The sequence below is a fragment of the Lampetra fluviatilis genome, chromosome 28, assembly GCF_964198595.1.
Source record: "Lampetra fluviatilis chromosome 28, kcLamFluv1.1, whole genome shotgun sequence".
NCBI classification, from domain to species: domain Eukaryota; kingdom Metazoa; phylum Chordata; class Hyperoartia; order Petromyzontiformes; family Petromyzontidae; genus Lampetra; species Lampetra fluviatilis.
In genome coordinates this window covers 11,554,126-11,569,350 of record NC_136302.1, presented here as the reverse complement: position 1 = coordinate 11,569,350, position 15,225 = coordinate 11,554,126, and the positions used below count along the sequence as shown (strand labels likewise).

Below are 15,225 nucleotides of genomic sequence, written 5' to 3'. Positions count from 1 at the left end.
ACGTGCCGTGCCGGACGTCCAGAATGAACCCATCCTGGAGTACGCGCCGGGCAGCCCTGAGAGACAGGCCCTGCAGAAGGTGAGTGGCCATCACAGCCAAGCGCCGGGCTATCTCCGATTGTCGAAGTCAGCGATTGCTCGACTGAGTTAATTAAACGAACGCCACTCTTCTGGTGAACAAATACTTTCGCCGCAGGGTATAGACGCTGTGATACGAGACCTGGCTGTCGTCCTGGCTCTGGACCGTGTCTCTTAGAAGCTGGGTCGTAATCCGATTAATTAAGTGATCGGTTCATCTACTGATTATCGGTTCTGTTACTCACCCACGGTGTGTTCAGTTACCACACTGCTGGTCACAACAACTCACTCACCACACTGCAGGTCACCTCACTTCTCTTTCTGCTTCCTCCCTCGCACTGCTTCACTTGGGATTTCCCTCCTCCCATCATTATCATCATCGTATCCTTTGTCCTTTTTTTTACAATAACCTTGCTGAATTCAAGTAACGTGTTAACTCTTGGCGATTACCACTTGAACAGCGCTGGCCGCAGAGAACCCGGAGCGACACGGCTGCACTCTATGATAGCTATCGCCAAGCTGTGCCACACGCCCTCCCGCATAGTCCTGTGGGAGCCTCGGTACCGATAAAGTTATTTTATTTTAGTTGTGCTTCTGGTTTCATTTTGATGATGTACACGTACGTCATCAGGATGGGATAATAACAGTGCTGCTTGTTGCTGGCCGCTTGACTGAAAGTATTTGACGGCCGTGATCGACCCTGGTTGTGTTTCCGCTGCGTGCTGCCCCCACTAGGCCCTGGCTGCCCTCAAGGGGAAGACGGAGGAGATCCCATGCGTGGTCGGAGGGCAGCACGTGTGGACCAAGGATGTGCACCACCAGCTCAGCGTGAGGACAGTGGGGGGGCCCGTGGGGGGCTGTGGGGGCCCCGTGGGTGGGAGCTGGTTGTGGGCGATCTCACTCGTGCAGCCTGACGACCTCTGGCCCAGAATCGCGATGTCATTTTTGGAATGGCTCAAATGACCATTGAACATTGACGCCCCTGAGGCGGTGGTGGAAATTCCACATCACTGTGATGGGGGCGAGTTTATCCGTAGGACAACCACTCATTTTGTCAACCCCAGAGGAGGAATTATTTCCCAATAAGCTGAACTCGTGACCTTTCGTTTGCGAGCCGCTTGCTGTCTTCAGCTGAGCCACGTGCCACTTGTTTTACTGATGGTCGTTGATTTGTCTAATTTCTTCCACAAATTTTTTCCCCCGAATTATACTACAAAGCGTCGCATTCTGAAAGCGGGTAGGGTAGGAGGAGGTGGGGGAGTAAAAATATGTTGGGAACCCTTGCAGCGAGCAGTTACATCACCCTGTGTCCGAGAACAGCCCCCCGAAATGTGACATCACAGACCTACACTCGGTAGGAAGGCCTTCACCCAGCTGCTGACAGAGCATGGCTCACGATTATGGTAATGAGCCACCCTGACTCGAGTTAACTGACGTCAGCCTAGGCTGGAATCCCCGTAGTAGGCGTCTCCCCCCGCCCCTCGCTTGCCGCTAACCCCCACTTGCCCGTCTGCCGTTCCAGCCATTCAACCACTACCACAAGGTGGCCAAGTTCTGCTACGCCGACAAGGTGAGTGCCGCCACTCCGCGGTCTTCTCGTAAAATTGTTATATCGCGGCTGCCCTAACCGTCAACCGTGTTTGACCGCTAACGTTGCGATGGAGTGTGAGGGTTCGCTGACCGCTGCCTTCCCCCGGCCCTCCCCCCCCGACTACCCCCTTCCCCGTCGGCGCTGACAGGAGCTGATTGAGCAGGCGATAGAGGCGGCGATGTCGGCGCGGACCGAGTGGGAGGCGCGCCCCGTGTCGGACCGTGCCCAGGTCTTCTTCAAGGCGGCTGACCTGCTGAGCGGGCCCAAGCGCGCCGAAATCCTGGCCAAGACGATGGTGGGACAGGTAAGGCAGAAGCTCTGAACGTGGGTTCTCAAGTTCCAGGGTTGGTCTCCGAGTCCCCGGGTTGATCCTGGGGTTGGTCCCCGAGTCCTCGGTTTGGTCCCCGAGTTCCTGGGTTGGTCCCCGAGTTCCTGGGTTGGTCCCCAATGCCCCGAGTTGGTCCCCAGGTTGGGCCCTGAGTCCCTGGGTTGGTCCCGGGGTTGGTCCCCGGTTTAGGCCCCGAGTTCCTGGGTTGGTCCCCGAGTTCCTGGGTTGGTCCCCGAGTTCCTGGGTTGGTCCCCGAGTTCCTGGGTTGGTCCCCGAGTTCCTGGGTTGGTCCCCGAGTTCCTGGGTTGGTCCCCGAGTTCCTGGGTTGTCCCCAAAGCCCTGAGTTGATCCCCGAGTTGGTCCCCAGGTTGGACCCTGAGTCCCCGGGTTGGTTCCCTAGTCCCCAGGTTGGTCCCCAAGTCCCCGGGTTGGTCCCTGAGACCCCGAGTTGGTCCCCAAGGCCCTGGGTTTGGGACCCGAGTGGGCGCCGTGCGTCTGCAGGGGAAGACGGCGATCCAGGCGGAGATCGACGCGGCAGCCGAACTCGTCGACTTCTTCCGCTTCAACGCCAAATACGCGCTGGAGCTGCAGCACCAGCAGCCTCTCAGCACCGCGGAGAGCACCAACTCGCTCAGCTACCGCGGGCTCGAGGTGACCTTCCTGCCCCTTCCCCCCATCACTCATTTCCCAACAATTTCCCCCCCATCGCACGACACCCCTCGACGCCACCATCTCTAACTCATTCCCCTCCCCCTCTCGCTATCCCCCGTTCACCCTTCCACTCCCCCATTCTCCAACCCCATCACTCCCCACCCCACACCTTCCCCTAACCCCCATCACTCACCCCCCACACCCCCCCACCATCCTTCACCCCCCCCCCGTCACCCATTCCCATCCCCCGCCCCATAATCATGATGATGATCGTCATCATCGTCGTCGTCGTCATCATCATAAGTATCCTTGTTATTGTAGTAGTACCGAATTAGGTGCACACACACGCAGCTTGGAGGCAACACTATTTATTAAACGGTAAGTAATATAACACTGTACATAAGGTGGTAACCACCTTCCTCAACTCACTAACACTCTGGAACACGACACAGACTGGACCAGGCAGGCAACGGCCTGCCTGGCCCAGGACGACGACTCGGGACTTGACGACCGAAGATGTCTTCACCTTGGAGTACAGTACAACAGCAGCCTCGCTCTGCGTTCACACCACGCTTATATTTGGTTTCGCGTGGCTGGCTCCGCCCCGGCGTGGCTGGCTCTCTTCAGGCCACGCCTCCCTTCCCAGGACACGCCTCACTTCCCCCACCTCTGGGAGGGTCCGGATCCCTCCACCACGCGACCCCCCAGGCACCCCCTTGGGGCCCCCAGCCTTCGTACGGGCCGACACAGTAGTGACCTTTCTCTGTCACTACATCACCCCCTCCTGTATAAACACACAGCCGTCCCCGGCTGTAACACAACTGTGAAACATCGAAAAGGTGTGCCTCCGAACCAACAACATCAATAAATGACCGGCGACCGATAAGAAATACAATCACGTAATATATACAGAATCGACGAGGGTAAAAGGGAACTGCATAGAAAACGGGGAATTAACAACAATTATACATGAAAACTGGCTAACCCACTTACGCTCCAGCACAGCCCCCCCACCCGTTAGAATCACGCATGCAATGACAGTCACCCGTTAGCACCCCCCCGCCTTTCCGACGTGGCGTCACAACTAGTAGCACGCGTCGGCCATATCGGGGGGGGAATTTCCATGTTACCACCCCACCGCCTTTCCGACGCGGCGTCACAACCAGTAGCACGCGTCGGCCATATCGGGGGGGGGAATTTCCATGTTACCACCCCACCGCCTTTCCGACGCGGCGTCACAACCAGTAGCACACGTCGGCCATATCGGTGGGATTTTAACCCAGTCTCTCTCCAAGACTCGCATCGCAGCATATAGCTGTACCGACCGAGCTGAGACGACCCAGTCTCTCTCCAAGACTCGCATCGCAGCATATAGCTGTACCGACCGAGCTGAGACGAGCCGGTCTCTCTCGAAGACTCGCATCGCAGCATATAACTGTACCGACCGAGCTGAGACGAACCATCGTTCACTCATTGCACAACATGCACCCTAACAACTGAGGGATACAGTCCCAACGTAACAGGACAACTCCACCTGAACCTTACGAATCTCCAGCCCACTGTTTCAACGCACCTCCGAGTGTCTCACTCTCCGGGCCGTCAGGTCAAGCCATCAGACACAGCATGATGGGACCACACTCTCTGAGCCATGTGAGCGCACAGCCCACAAGGCTAGACAAGCCACAGAGTGTCTCGATCTCCGGGCTGTCAGGTCAAGCCGTCAGACACAGCATGACGGGACCACACTCCCCGAGCCATGTGAGCGCACAGCCCACTAGGCTAGACAAGCCACGGAGTGTCTCGATCTCCGGGCTGTCAGGTCAAGCCGTCAGCCATTGCATGACGGGACCACACTCTCCGAGCCATGTGAGCGCACAGCCCACTAGGCTAGACATGCCACGGAGTGTTTCAATCTCCGGGCTGTCAGGTCAAGCCGTCAGCCATTGCATGACGGGACCACACTCTCCGAGCCCTGTGAGTGCACAGCCCACTAGGCTAGACATACCACGGAGTGTTTCAATCTCCGGGCTGTCAGGTCAAGCCGTCAGCCATAGCATGACGGAACCACACTCTCCGAGCCATGTGAGCGCACAGCCCACTAGGCTAGACATTCCACGGAGTGTTTCAATCTCCGGGCTGTCAGGTCAAGCCGTCAGCCATTGCATGACGGGACCACACTCTCCGAGCCCTGTGAGCGCACAGCCCGCTAGGCTAGACATACCACGGAGTGTTTCAATCTCCGGGCTGTCAGGTCAAGCCGTCAGCCATAGCATGACGGGACCACAACGTTCATGTTAGACACGCAACACTCACTGGGCCATCCTGGTCAGGACCTGCGCCCCAAGATAGGTGACAGCCAGCAGCACAATTCCAAATCCCTGGCAGCATGTCACCATCGCAATTTAACACCATCACAACACATACAATTTGAATTATGATCCCCCACAGAACTGATCCAATGCCGAACAGGTACGCACAATTTGTGACGATCCCGAATATTCAATGGTCACAACAATACACCTCACATCCCGTATCCGTACACATCATCTCCGAGACTCGCATTGCAGCCTGCAGCTGTACCAACCGAGTGGAGAGAGCAACGCAATTTGACGGCAATTAACGGAAACGCACCCCCGATCCATATAGAACACAAGGAGCATTCCCGCACAAAAGACATCATCTGTGCAACAACGGACAGGAACCAACCAGTGAGTTTGAAACAAACCGAACCTGTCATTTCAAAATCCCCTTCAACATTAACCATGGGACTCAGGGCATTCGAATTTTGAGAGCAAAAAAACTATACACAAACCCCAAGAATCGCCGAATTGATTAATACAGTATATGCAGTATACGAAGTTCGTACAGTAAATCGTTTGGCGCAATGCTCCATCCAGTCCCCACATGGCAACACACACAATCAATACTCCAGACAATCCGTACATAGTAAATAATCACAAGCAAGTACCCAACAGTCCCTACACTGTTAACAATTCCAAGCAAAGCTCCATACGGTCTGTACCTTGGCAACAATGACGATCAAAGTTTCCTACAGTTACACGTGGCAATCACGAGCGAAACTCCATACAGTATACACAATAACAATGGCGATTTCGCAACAAAACGATGTAACAACACGAGTCATTATCACGGCAACATACAGGATATCAACGGAGCTCGGGACACTAACAACGAATTAATCATTAACTACACCCAGAAGATACCGATCTCGACGCCGTATTTAACCGTCCGCGAGGAACACAAAACCGGAGAGTCAAACTGAAAAAGTCCCTCCCAGCAGTGTCTCCAACGTCGAAACCCTCTCTTCAATCACGGGCCCCTCTCGCTCTCACCACCGATGCCCTCCCCCGCTCTTCTTACTTCAATGTGGGGAGGGAGGCCCGTAATCACAGGGCTGCAGCGGCGCGCCGCCAGGCCGGCGCAGCACACAAGGCGCAAAAGGCGGGAACGCCAACACGTTGAAATGGCGGGAACCGCCGGCATGGTGCAAATGGCGGGAACGCCGGCGCTGTGAAACTGGCGAGAACGCCGCCGCAGTGAAATGGCAGGAACGCCGGCACCGCCGAAATGGCGCGAACGCCACAGCTCCGTCATCTTGCAATTTCGCCATCACTCACCAACACCCGGCCACTCCCTTGCCACCAGCAGCTGGTCGAGTTGACGAGCGACGTCGCTCCAACTCGCCGTCGATGGCGACCAGCCCGGGCTCGCAGCCTCCTCCCATGCAGGCTGCAGTCGCCCATCCCCCGGGGCACATCACCGGGGCCCCAGACTCCGTGGTCGTCGCAGGGAGAGGCCAGGTGCAACCCACACCGTCCATCCGCACCTCCGGTTGGGTCTTGCACTCCACTGCCAGCTTTTACACCATGGCAGCGAAGGGTACAGCTTCTTCAAATTAATCAGCGAAAGTTCGATGACCACTTCTACACCAAATGTAGTAGTACCGAATTAGGTGCACACACACGCAGCTTGGAGGCAACACTATTTATTAAACGGTAAGTAATATAACACTGTACATAAGGTGGTAACCACCTTCCTCAACTCACTAACACTCTGGAACACGACACAGACTGGACCAGGCAGGCAACGGCCTGCCTGGCCCAGGACGACGACTCGGGACTTGACGACCGAAGATGTCTTCACCTTGGAGTACAGTACAACAGCAGCCTCGCTCTGCGTTCACACCACGCTTATATTTGGTTTCGCGTGGCTGGCTCCGCCCCGGCGTGGCTGGCTCTCTTCAGGCCACGCCTCCCTTCCCAGGACACGCCTCACTTCCCCCACCTCTGGGAGGGTCCGGATCCCTCCACCACGCGACCCCCCAGGCACCCCCTTGGGGCCCCCAGCCTTCGTACGGGCCGACACAGTAGTGACCTTTCTCTGTCACTACATTATCATCACTTGTGTAATTGTCATGTATGTATGTTGAACTTCTTCCGCACCGTACGTCGCCAACCGTGGTAATCGGAGGTTCGGCTGAAGGGTAAGAGATGTGCTTGCCGTGTGGGTTGTGCTCCAGGGGTTCGTGGCGGCCGTTTCTCCGTTCAACTTCACGGCGATCGGGGGGAACCTGGCGGGAACGCCGGCTTTGATGGTGAGACCCCCACCTTACTCCTTGCCGAGCCCTCGGCCTGTTCCGAGCCGTGAGCCTCACCCAAGACTCAGGCTAACCCCAGCCCTAGCCCCAATCCTAACCCGAGTACTCCAATTCAAACCCTAGCACTCATGCTAACCCTAGTTTTAATGCTAACCCGAGCACTAGCTGCAAGCCTAACTCTATTCATAATAATAACCCACCACTAATCCTAATGCTAACCCCAGCACGAGCGCTTAACCTGAGCTGTAGCACTAAGAGTAACCCAACACGCAGCCCTTAAATAACAAACCGAGCCCTTCGTGCCGTGTCACTTGCACGTGACCTCACATGCCGTGTCTCCCCCCTCTCCTACCCCCCTTTTCCAATCCGCCCCCCCCCCACCTGCCCCCCCCCCCAGGGTAACGTGGTTTTGTGGAAGCCGAGCGACACAGCGCTGAGCGCCAGTTGGGTGATCTACCGCACGCTGCTGGAGAGCGGCCTCCCGCCCAACGTCATCCAATTTGTGCCGGCCGACGGCCCCACGTTCGGGGACAGCGTCACCGCGTCGCCGCACCTCGCCGGCATCAACTTCACCGGCAGCGTGCCGTGAGTGCTTCGTGCGTGTGCGTGCGTGCGTCTTTGTGGAGAGCGGTCAGCGTGCTGCGGTTAGCGCGCTGCGCTATGAATGCGGCGATCCGGGTTCGATTCCCGCTCACGACGAATAATGGTGGCGAATATCTGATCCGGTCCTGGGCCTCCCTTGGGTCGACTCAGTCTTAAACTAGTACTTGTAAGTATTAGCACTCGGGAGACAAAGGTGGCCGGGCATGGTGTGACCTCACCGCCTCCTCATGTACCGTACCTTGCAGTACAGGACTCAACTGGGACTGCCTAGCGAATGCCAATTTCCGTGTTCCCGCTCTCTCGTCCCTCTCACACGCAGCACGTTCAAGCGGCTATGGAAGCAGGTGGCCGACAACCTGGACGTCTACCGCACGTTCCCCAAGCTCGCCGGCGGTAACGGACGACGCGGCGTGGCGTCAGGTCGCGGGGCGGTGGAGCGCGTCGGGTCGCGTCGTCGCGGGGCGGTGGAGCGCGCACTTGCCAGGTCACAGTGAAGCGTTCCACGTTTGCGCCGAGCCAGGCAGCAGCTTCATCGTTTGCAGACCGCAGCGGCGTCATCCTCAGAATCGCCACCACGCTCGGTTTGGCGGGGCACGGCCTTCGATGACGTGCGTCGTCACCGTCATCATCGTCATCATCGTCGTCCATCTTGCACCACCGCAGCTGTCGTTCGTGTCATAATTCAGCTCCCCGCGTGCGCGATCGTAAAATCCGTCGAAGATCGTCACAAAAGGTTTTTCCCCGCATAACCGGGATGCGCGCCACGTGTCTCCCCGTATGCGCGTCTCCTCGTCCCGTTTTGCAGAGTGCGGCGGCAAGAACTACCACGTGGTTCACCCGTCGGCGGACGTGAAATCAGTGGTGGCGGGAACGTTGCGCGCCGCCTTCGAATACGGCGGGCAGAAATGCTCGGCGTGTTCACGAGCGTACATCGCCGCGTCGCTCTGGCCACAGGTGGAGGCCGGCCTCCTGGAGGCCCACAAGTGGATCAAAGTAGGCAACGTACGTACAAACCCTACAGGAGGGCGGCCAGCGCCCCGCCCGGCCACGTTTGTTTTCCGTCAGTGGCGATGTGTTTTTTTTACACGTCGTACCAGGTACTCATTTGAGTCTGAATCGACCCGAGGGAAGGCCGAGAACCGGTTCAAATCATCGTCACGTATATGCGCCGCGCATACGGAGACGTGCACCTTATGAAGTGGGGAACGTACGTGCGCAGGCAGTGTGTGTTGAACGTTCGTGTGCGGCACGCTGGGTTGTGATGGCGTCACTCTGCCAGGTTTGTAAAATTATTATTATTCCTTATTTAACCAGGAAATCCACACTGAGTCCCAGGACTCTTTTCAGGAGGGTCCTACCGCTACATTGGTTTTTAAAGATGTTTTCAGCCAATGTATGAGTTGTTTATGGACGGCAAGGAAACCAGAGCTCCCGGAGAAAATACATACATGCGAGAGGGCGTAACCTTTTATCCCCGTACAAATGGAAAGAGATGGAGATTAGTCCACTTGTTCCGCCTTCTCCTGGCGAGCCATGATCAAGCACATCCATCACGCCCATGGGAAGGGAGTTTCACAACAACATCAGTGTGTGCGGTGATCCACCAACCCTGCCATTTGTCAACGTTCAACGCGCGTGTGTGTGTGTGCGTGTCTTTGTGTCTCCTGCTTCAAGCCGGTGGAGGACTTTGAGACATTTTTCTCGGCCGTCATCGATGACAAGGTGCGTAACCGCTTAGCCTCGAGCGAAGCAGTCCGCAGTGTAGCTATCGAGTGTGCAGGCGGTGCAATTGCACCAGTGCCCATCGGATGTAGGGACCCAGCTCTGGGCTAACACTAGGGGGCCTTGGGGCGCCGTCCCACCAAGCAGCTGGAGATGAGAAATTATTTTTCGAGTGAAAATACTTTTCGAATTTTTTTTTGCTGTGTTTTTTTTTATTCTTTGAACGTGAATTGCCTAATGAAGATAACATTTTAAGTTCATATTAGAAACCGCTGCAACACCACAGTCTGATTTGTGCCTCGGGGAGGTCTCGGGGCGGCTGTGAAGGAGTCCGAGTGAGAGATTTCCCTTCATTCATTGCGATTAGCGTCACATTTTTGCCACGCCGTTTCAGACCCATTCAGGGCGGTGAAAAAAGTACCCATGGCTGTAATTACTATGTCACAACACAAGGTTGTACTGTGAAAATATAGCAGGTCAGGGCCTACATGCTCTAGAAGTAAACAAGTGATGTCACAGTTGCCACAGATAACAGTGAGACAAACCACAAGAAAACAAGCTCTAATGAAAAGTGAAGTAAATAGTAGGCCTTTGAACATTATATTAATGTCGCCAGTGAAAACAGATCAAAGTTTTTTGTGTAGGTAGGTGTACGGCGCTGTGTGGCTGTTATTCTACAGTGTGCGGTATCTTGGTTGCCTTGACTAATTTGTTGAGTCGTGTCAGCTGATCTATAATTGTTATTTCGGCTTTTGGCAGTGTCAAAGGGGGTTGTGTAGTGTGGACTTTTGAGGGTCATGGGGACATCATTTGAGCTCTTTGTTGTTTTGTTTCGTATTGTTTATAAATGCCTACCGTTGGTAGATAAGACAGTTATATCACTTTCATGGGAAGGCCAATCACATGACAAGGTGTTTCTTAATTAGAACACCATATTTTCAGAGGTCACTCACAACAGCCCCACCTAGTGGACATGTCACGAGCCTTCACTGCTACCAAGTGGGTGGGGGGGGGTGTGACTAATCGGCCAGGGGGTGGCCACCTCAATATTTCATTTGTTGAACCAGACCTCATGCCAACCACACTATGGCCACTGGGGGTGCCCACATCTGCACATCGCTGCCCTGACACATTCTCCGTGCTGCCCCCTGACACATTCCCTGTGCCGCCCTGACACGATGGCCTTCCTACTGCCCTGCCCCAGGCGTTTGCACGGATCAAGCGGTACCTGGATCACGCCAAGGCCGGCGGTAGCCTGCGCGTGCTGGCCGGCGGGGGCGTCGATGACCGCGTGGGATTCTACGTGGAGCCCACCATTGTGGTGACCACCGACCCCCACGACCGCATCATGGAGGAGGTGCAGCATGGCAGGGGGGATACGCGGGGGGGGGTATCGCTGGTTGATCTTCGATTCCTTTGATTTGTTAACGCTTTCCAAACGAGGTGAAACGTGTCAATCTCGTTGCTATGTCCATCTGTCCGTCCGTCTCTGTGTCTGCCTGCAACGTGGAGTCACGATCAACTTCATAAAGATGATCCGATACGAATTAAACGTTATAAAGTTGTGTTTCTATTCGGGAATTGCCCGATAGAAACCCTGCCAAATTGATCACCACTAAATCAGCTCATGCCTCCCATAAGTCACGTCACTTCTATGTAGCCACCCCCACTCCGAATCCCTCCCCTCTCCCCACCTACTGTGAAAACAGACACTGCTCTGTGCAGCTCACTTCTCCGTTTAATACGTAGGCTTACGCGACCAATATTTTTCATAATAAACATCTTTGGGTTTAAAAAGAATAATTTTGTAAATGTTGTGGATTCACTATTCAACACACCGGTGGGCTAAAGTAGTGAACTATTTGTCTTTTGTCAACGTGACACTCCATTACTGATTGGCCGTGTCGGGTGGTGGAGGGTTACGATACATTTATAAATAACGCGATCTAAACCCAAAAACATTGATTATGAACAGCTCACTTCTGCCCGCGCCTTCCTTCCCTCTCCCTCTCTTCTGTCCCCTTTCATCCACGACATCTTGACCCAGTCATTCCCTCTCCCGCTCCTCCCCTTGCTGCTGTCCGGTGCTCCCTCTTTCTTCCAGCTCCCCATCTTGAGCCATGCCCTCTTTGTTAATCCTGGGGACTTCCTTCCCAGCATCCTTTGCTTTTTATACCGCTCTTCCCTTTCCTGTTCCTTTGTCTTTTTCCATTTATTATGTCCTTGACTCTAATACCCCTCCCTGTGATGTGCCATAGGTAAGAAGTTTTTGATAATATTCATGTGTGTATGTTGAACTTGTTTCGCACTGCATGTAACCGACTAATTGGAGGTGCAGGAGAAGGACAAATGTAACACCAAAAACTGTTCTAAAGAAATTAGTTTCCAATCTACATTATTTAAGAGTGAATAGCTGGAAGGAAGAGCGTTCGATGCCTTGAGAGGCGTTAATGACCTACCCCTGCCCCCCCCCCCGCCCAGTCTCGACAAGGCGGCTGGTCTTGCGACGATCTTCGTGAGAGCCCGTATTTTACCCTGACCTTTCTCCGCGGGCTGTCTGCCTGTTGTTGCTGCCTGAGCAGGAGATCTTCGGGCCGGTGCTGACGGTGTACGTGTACCCGGATGACGAGTACAAGCAGATACTGCAGCTCGTGAACGAGACATCTCCCTACGGGCTCACGGGCGCCGTGTTCGCACAGGATGAGTAAGTATTCTTGGTTCTTTCGGTAAAGTCACGTAGAAGGGAAATAATAAAATAATAAGCATTTAACATTATAAGGTAAAATTCTTACGACGTTTCGGCCACAAGCAAGCAGCCGTCCTCAGGTGAAGAACAGGGCTGTCGGAAAGACAGCGTCCTAATGAACACCGCTAAGCTTGGCAGCGTATTTTTAAGCTGGGTCGGAGGAGGAGAGAGCCTTGACAAATGAGTTTACATATCAACAGAGGAATTTAGCATATTGATGACAAATGCAGATATGGAATTAGTCACTACTTGTGGAATGTGTAGGTGGTGGGGGGGTCTCAAAGTCATATTGTGCTAGTGTATTATGTAGGATTAGCAGTGATAAAGGGAGGGAAACAGGATTAGCTAATAAAGGGAGGGAAATTTTAATAGTAAAGTGCTGCAGCAGCCAAAGCACCGCGTAGGATGAGTAAGGCTCGCAGAGGACACGCGCAGGGATAGGGAGCGGTGGAGGGTGGCGCAGTGGTAACACGGCTCACGGCCAGAAGAGCCTGGGTTCGATATCCAACTCAGGCGCATTTCTCTGCGGAGTGTGTATGTTCGCCTCTTCTGCCTGGGATTTCTCCTGATCAAGCCGGTTTCATTCCATTAAAAAAAAAATCCTGATTGGGGGTATACTCAGCCCATCATCTCTACGGGGTCAACAAAATGGGTACCACTTTGCAAGGAAGCAAAGTTGCCTGAGAAACGTGGGATTTATCACCACTGGCTTGAGGCGAAAAACGTGAGATGAGCAGCGTCTCTGGTCATTTGAGCAGGAAATCACTTTGCCTTAAGACAGCAAACGATCGGTTATCCGGAATAATGGGTGGATGGGTAGCTCATGCAAAACAATTACGATGTACCACGCGCCATTCCCCATGCCCCGTGTGTTGCGTGCCATCCCCTGTGTGCCACATGCTGCGTGTCGCGTACCAATTTGTCACGTGCTTGCCAGGGCGGCGGTGTCGGAGGCCTCGGCCATTCTCAGGAACTCGGCCGGGAATTTCTACATCAATGACAAATGCACGGGGTCGGTGGTGGCGCAGCAACCCTTCGGGGGAGCCCGTGCGTCCGGTGAGCAGCAACACGTGAACGCGTGCACGGGATCTCCTATTCATTTTATATTAAATAAATTGTTTCGTTTCACCTGGTTTATGTCCACACGGCAACCAGCGGACCCGTTACAACTACACACGGCAAACGGCACCCCGCCCCGCCACAACTGCACAACTCACCACAGGCACACATGGCAACGAGCAACAAGCAACAAGCATACACGGCAAGCAGCGTTTAACCACAGCCACGCAACTCGCCAATTGGCAGACGTGGCAACTAGCAACGAGCAACCAACCACATCGATACACATGGCAGCCACGCAACCTCACCGCGCAACCTCACCACGCAACCTCACCGCGCGTCGTTCCGGCCTTCATAGGTGCTCACTTAAAGCACTTTGATCCAAATTAGTCCATGTCAGCTGCATCTTTGCCTTTTGTCTCACTGCAGGTACGAATGACAAGCCCGGGAGCCCCATGTACATCACCCGTTGGACATCACCACAAGCCATCAAGCGAACTCACGTGCCCCTGACGCAGTGGGGCTACCCCAGCATGGCCAAGTCCTAACCCCGAACCCACAGCACGATACATCAAACACCAACCATGTTCTTCCAGCACCTCCCTGGGAGAAACACTTGATTTTTATACTCTTTGGTTCTTTTGGTAAAGTCACGTAGGTAGTAACGTGACTTTACAGAAAGAACCAAAGAGTATGGACTCCTGCAGTCACGAAAGCTTCAATCAAATTCATTTTTACTCTAGCCCATAAGCACACCTCCAAATCTGTAGCACCTAAACGTCTAGCCCTTAAACCTCTAACCCTTTAACACCCATCCCTTAAACCTCAATCACTTGAAGCTATGGAAAACCTCAATTGCCTTTTAAACATTGGCTCTTATCCTAAACATGGCGAACCGCCTGGCACTTTTAGCTTTATCAGCGTAGTTTTAATCTCACGATCGTATCTGAGCCTTATGCACTTCCTCACGTTGGCCCGAAAAGAAAACTAATTGGATCATGTCGTTCTTCCTAACCGTTGCCTTGCTGACTGAAAAACAGAGTTTTGTTTTATTAATGGAGAGAATCGAGCTTTGAGTTTGGAAATTGAAAAAAGAATTGTTTTTAATGAATTAAAAATGGCCTCTGTGTCTGCGATGGAGGGCGGCAACGATGGAGTTTTAAGTTTTAGGATATCTGAAACGCAACTGCAGTGCAACGCTTTGAATCCTGCCTTGTTTTAATGTCCTTGTTTTTAATGTGCGTCGATTTAGCAAAACAATGCAATAATGCTTTAATACAAAAGAAAAACAATACACCGATTTTGAATACACATTTGTGTGACTCGTTTAATTTTCTACGTTGGCTTTTACGACCAATGTGATTCATGGTTTATTTTGGACTAAAAGATCCCAAAATAAACTAACTATGAATCGCATTTGTTGTGAGTAGCTCATGGAAATGTGTTCATATAAGAGGCGTAATTGCTTTACGAAGTTGTTGAGAATAGGATGGACAAGAAATATAAAGAAGCATAAGAAAATCGTGAGAAATATGTTCAACTTACCAGTGGAGCGAAACGATATTTGGCACCTTAAACGCTTGCACTCGTGATAAATTGAATCTATTTGGCCATGTCAGGTGGCGGAGGGTTACATAACAAAACAATTAGGCCAGATCAGTACGGGTACCTGTCAACCCATACGTTTTTACCCATATTCTTGTACAGAGAAATTGAGTTGTCAGGTCCATACAGCGTACAGCCGTTTCAATATGGGCAAAAACATGTTTTGTCCATGTGTTTCTGCCTTGTGATGATACTTTGTAGGATGAACGTTGAGATTTATAACG

At 53.2% G+C, this 15,225-nt stretch overlaps 1 protein-coding gene across 1 annotated transcript in view; it reads left to right on the top strand.

Moving 5' to 3' along the window:
* The window catches only part of ALDH4A1 (aldehyde dehydrogenase 4 family member A1), a 17,754-nt gene extending 3,049 nt beyond the window's left edge, over positions 1–14,705 (top strand). Inside the window, exons 3-16 of the mRNA XM_078869717.1 lie at positions 3–79; positions 814–906; positions 1,601–1,648; positions 1,818–1,973; positions 2,499–2,648; positions 7,189–7,263; positions 7,664–7,851; positions 8,189–8,262; positions 8,675–8,871; positions 9,544–9,591; positions 10,796–10,948; positions 12,174–12,295; positions 13,275–13,393; positions 13,826–14,705. Coding sequence (XP_078725843.1) covers positions 3–79; positions 814–906; positions 1,601–1,648; positions 1,818–1,973; positions 2,499–2,648; positions 7,189–7,263; positions 7,664–7,851; positions 8,189–8,262; positions 8,675–8,871; positions 9,544–9,591; positions 10,796–10,948; positions 12,174–12,295; positions 13,275–13,393; positions 13,826–13,944 — 1,619 coding nt within the window. The 3' untranslated portion in view covers positions 13,945–14,705. The remainder of the gene's footprint in view (positions 1–2; positions 80–813; positions 907–1,600; positions 1,649–1,817; positions 1,974–2,498; positions 2,649–7,188; positions 7,264–7,663; positions 7,852–8,188; positions 8,263–8,674; positions 8,872–9,543; positions 9,592–10,795; positions 10,949–12,173; positions 12,296–13,274; positions 13,394–13,825) is intronic.
* Positions 14,706–15,225: the final 520 nt, after the last annotated feature.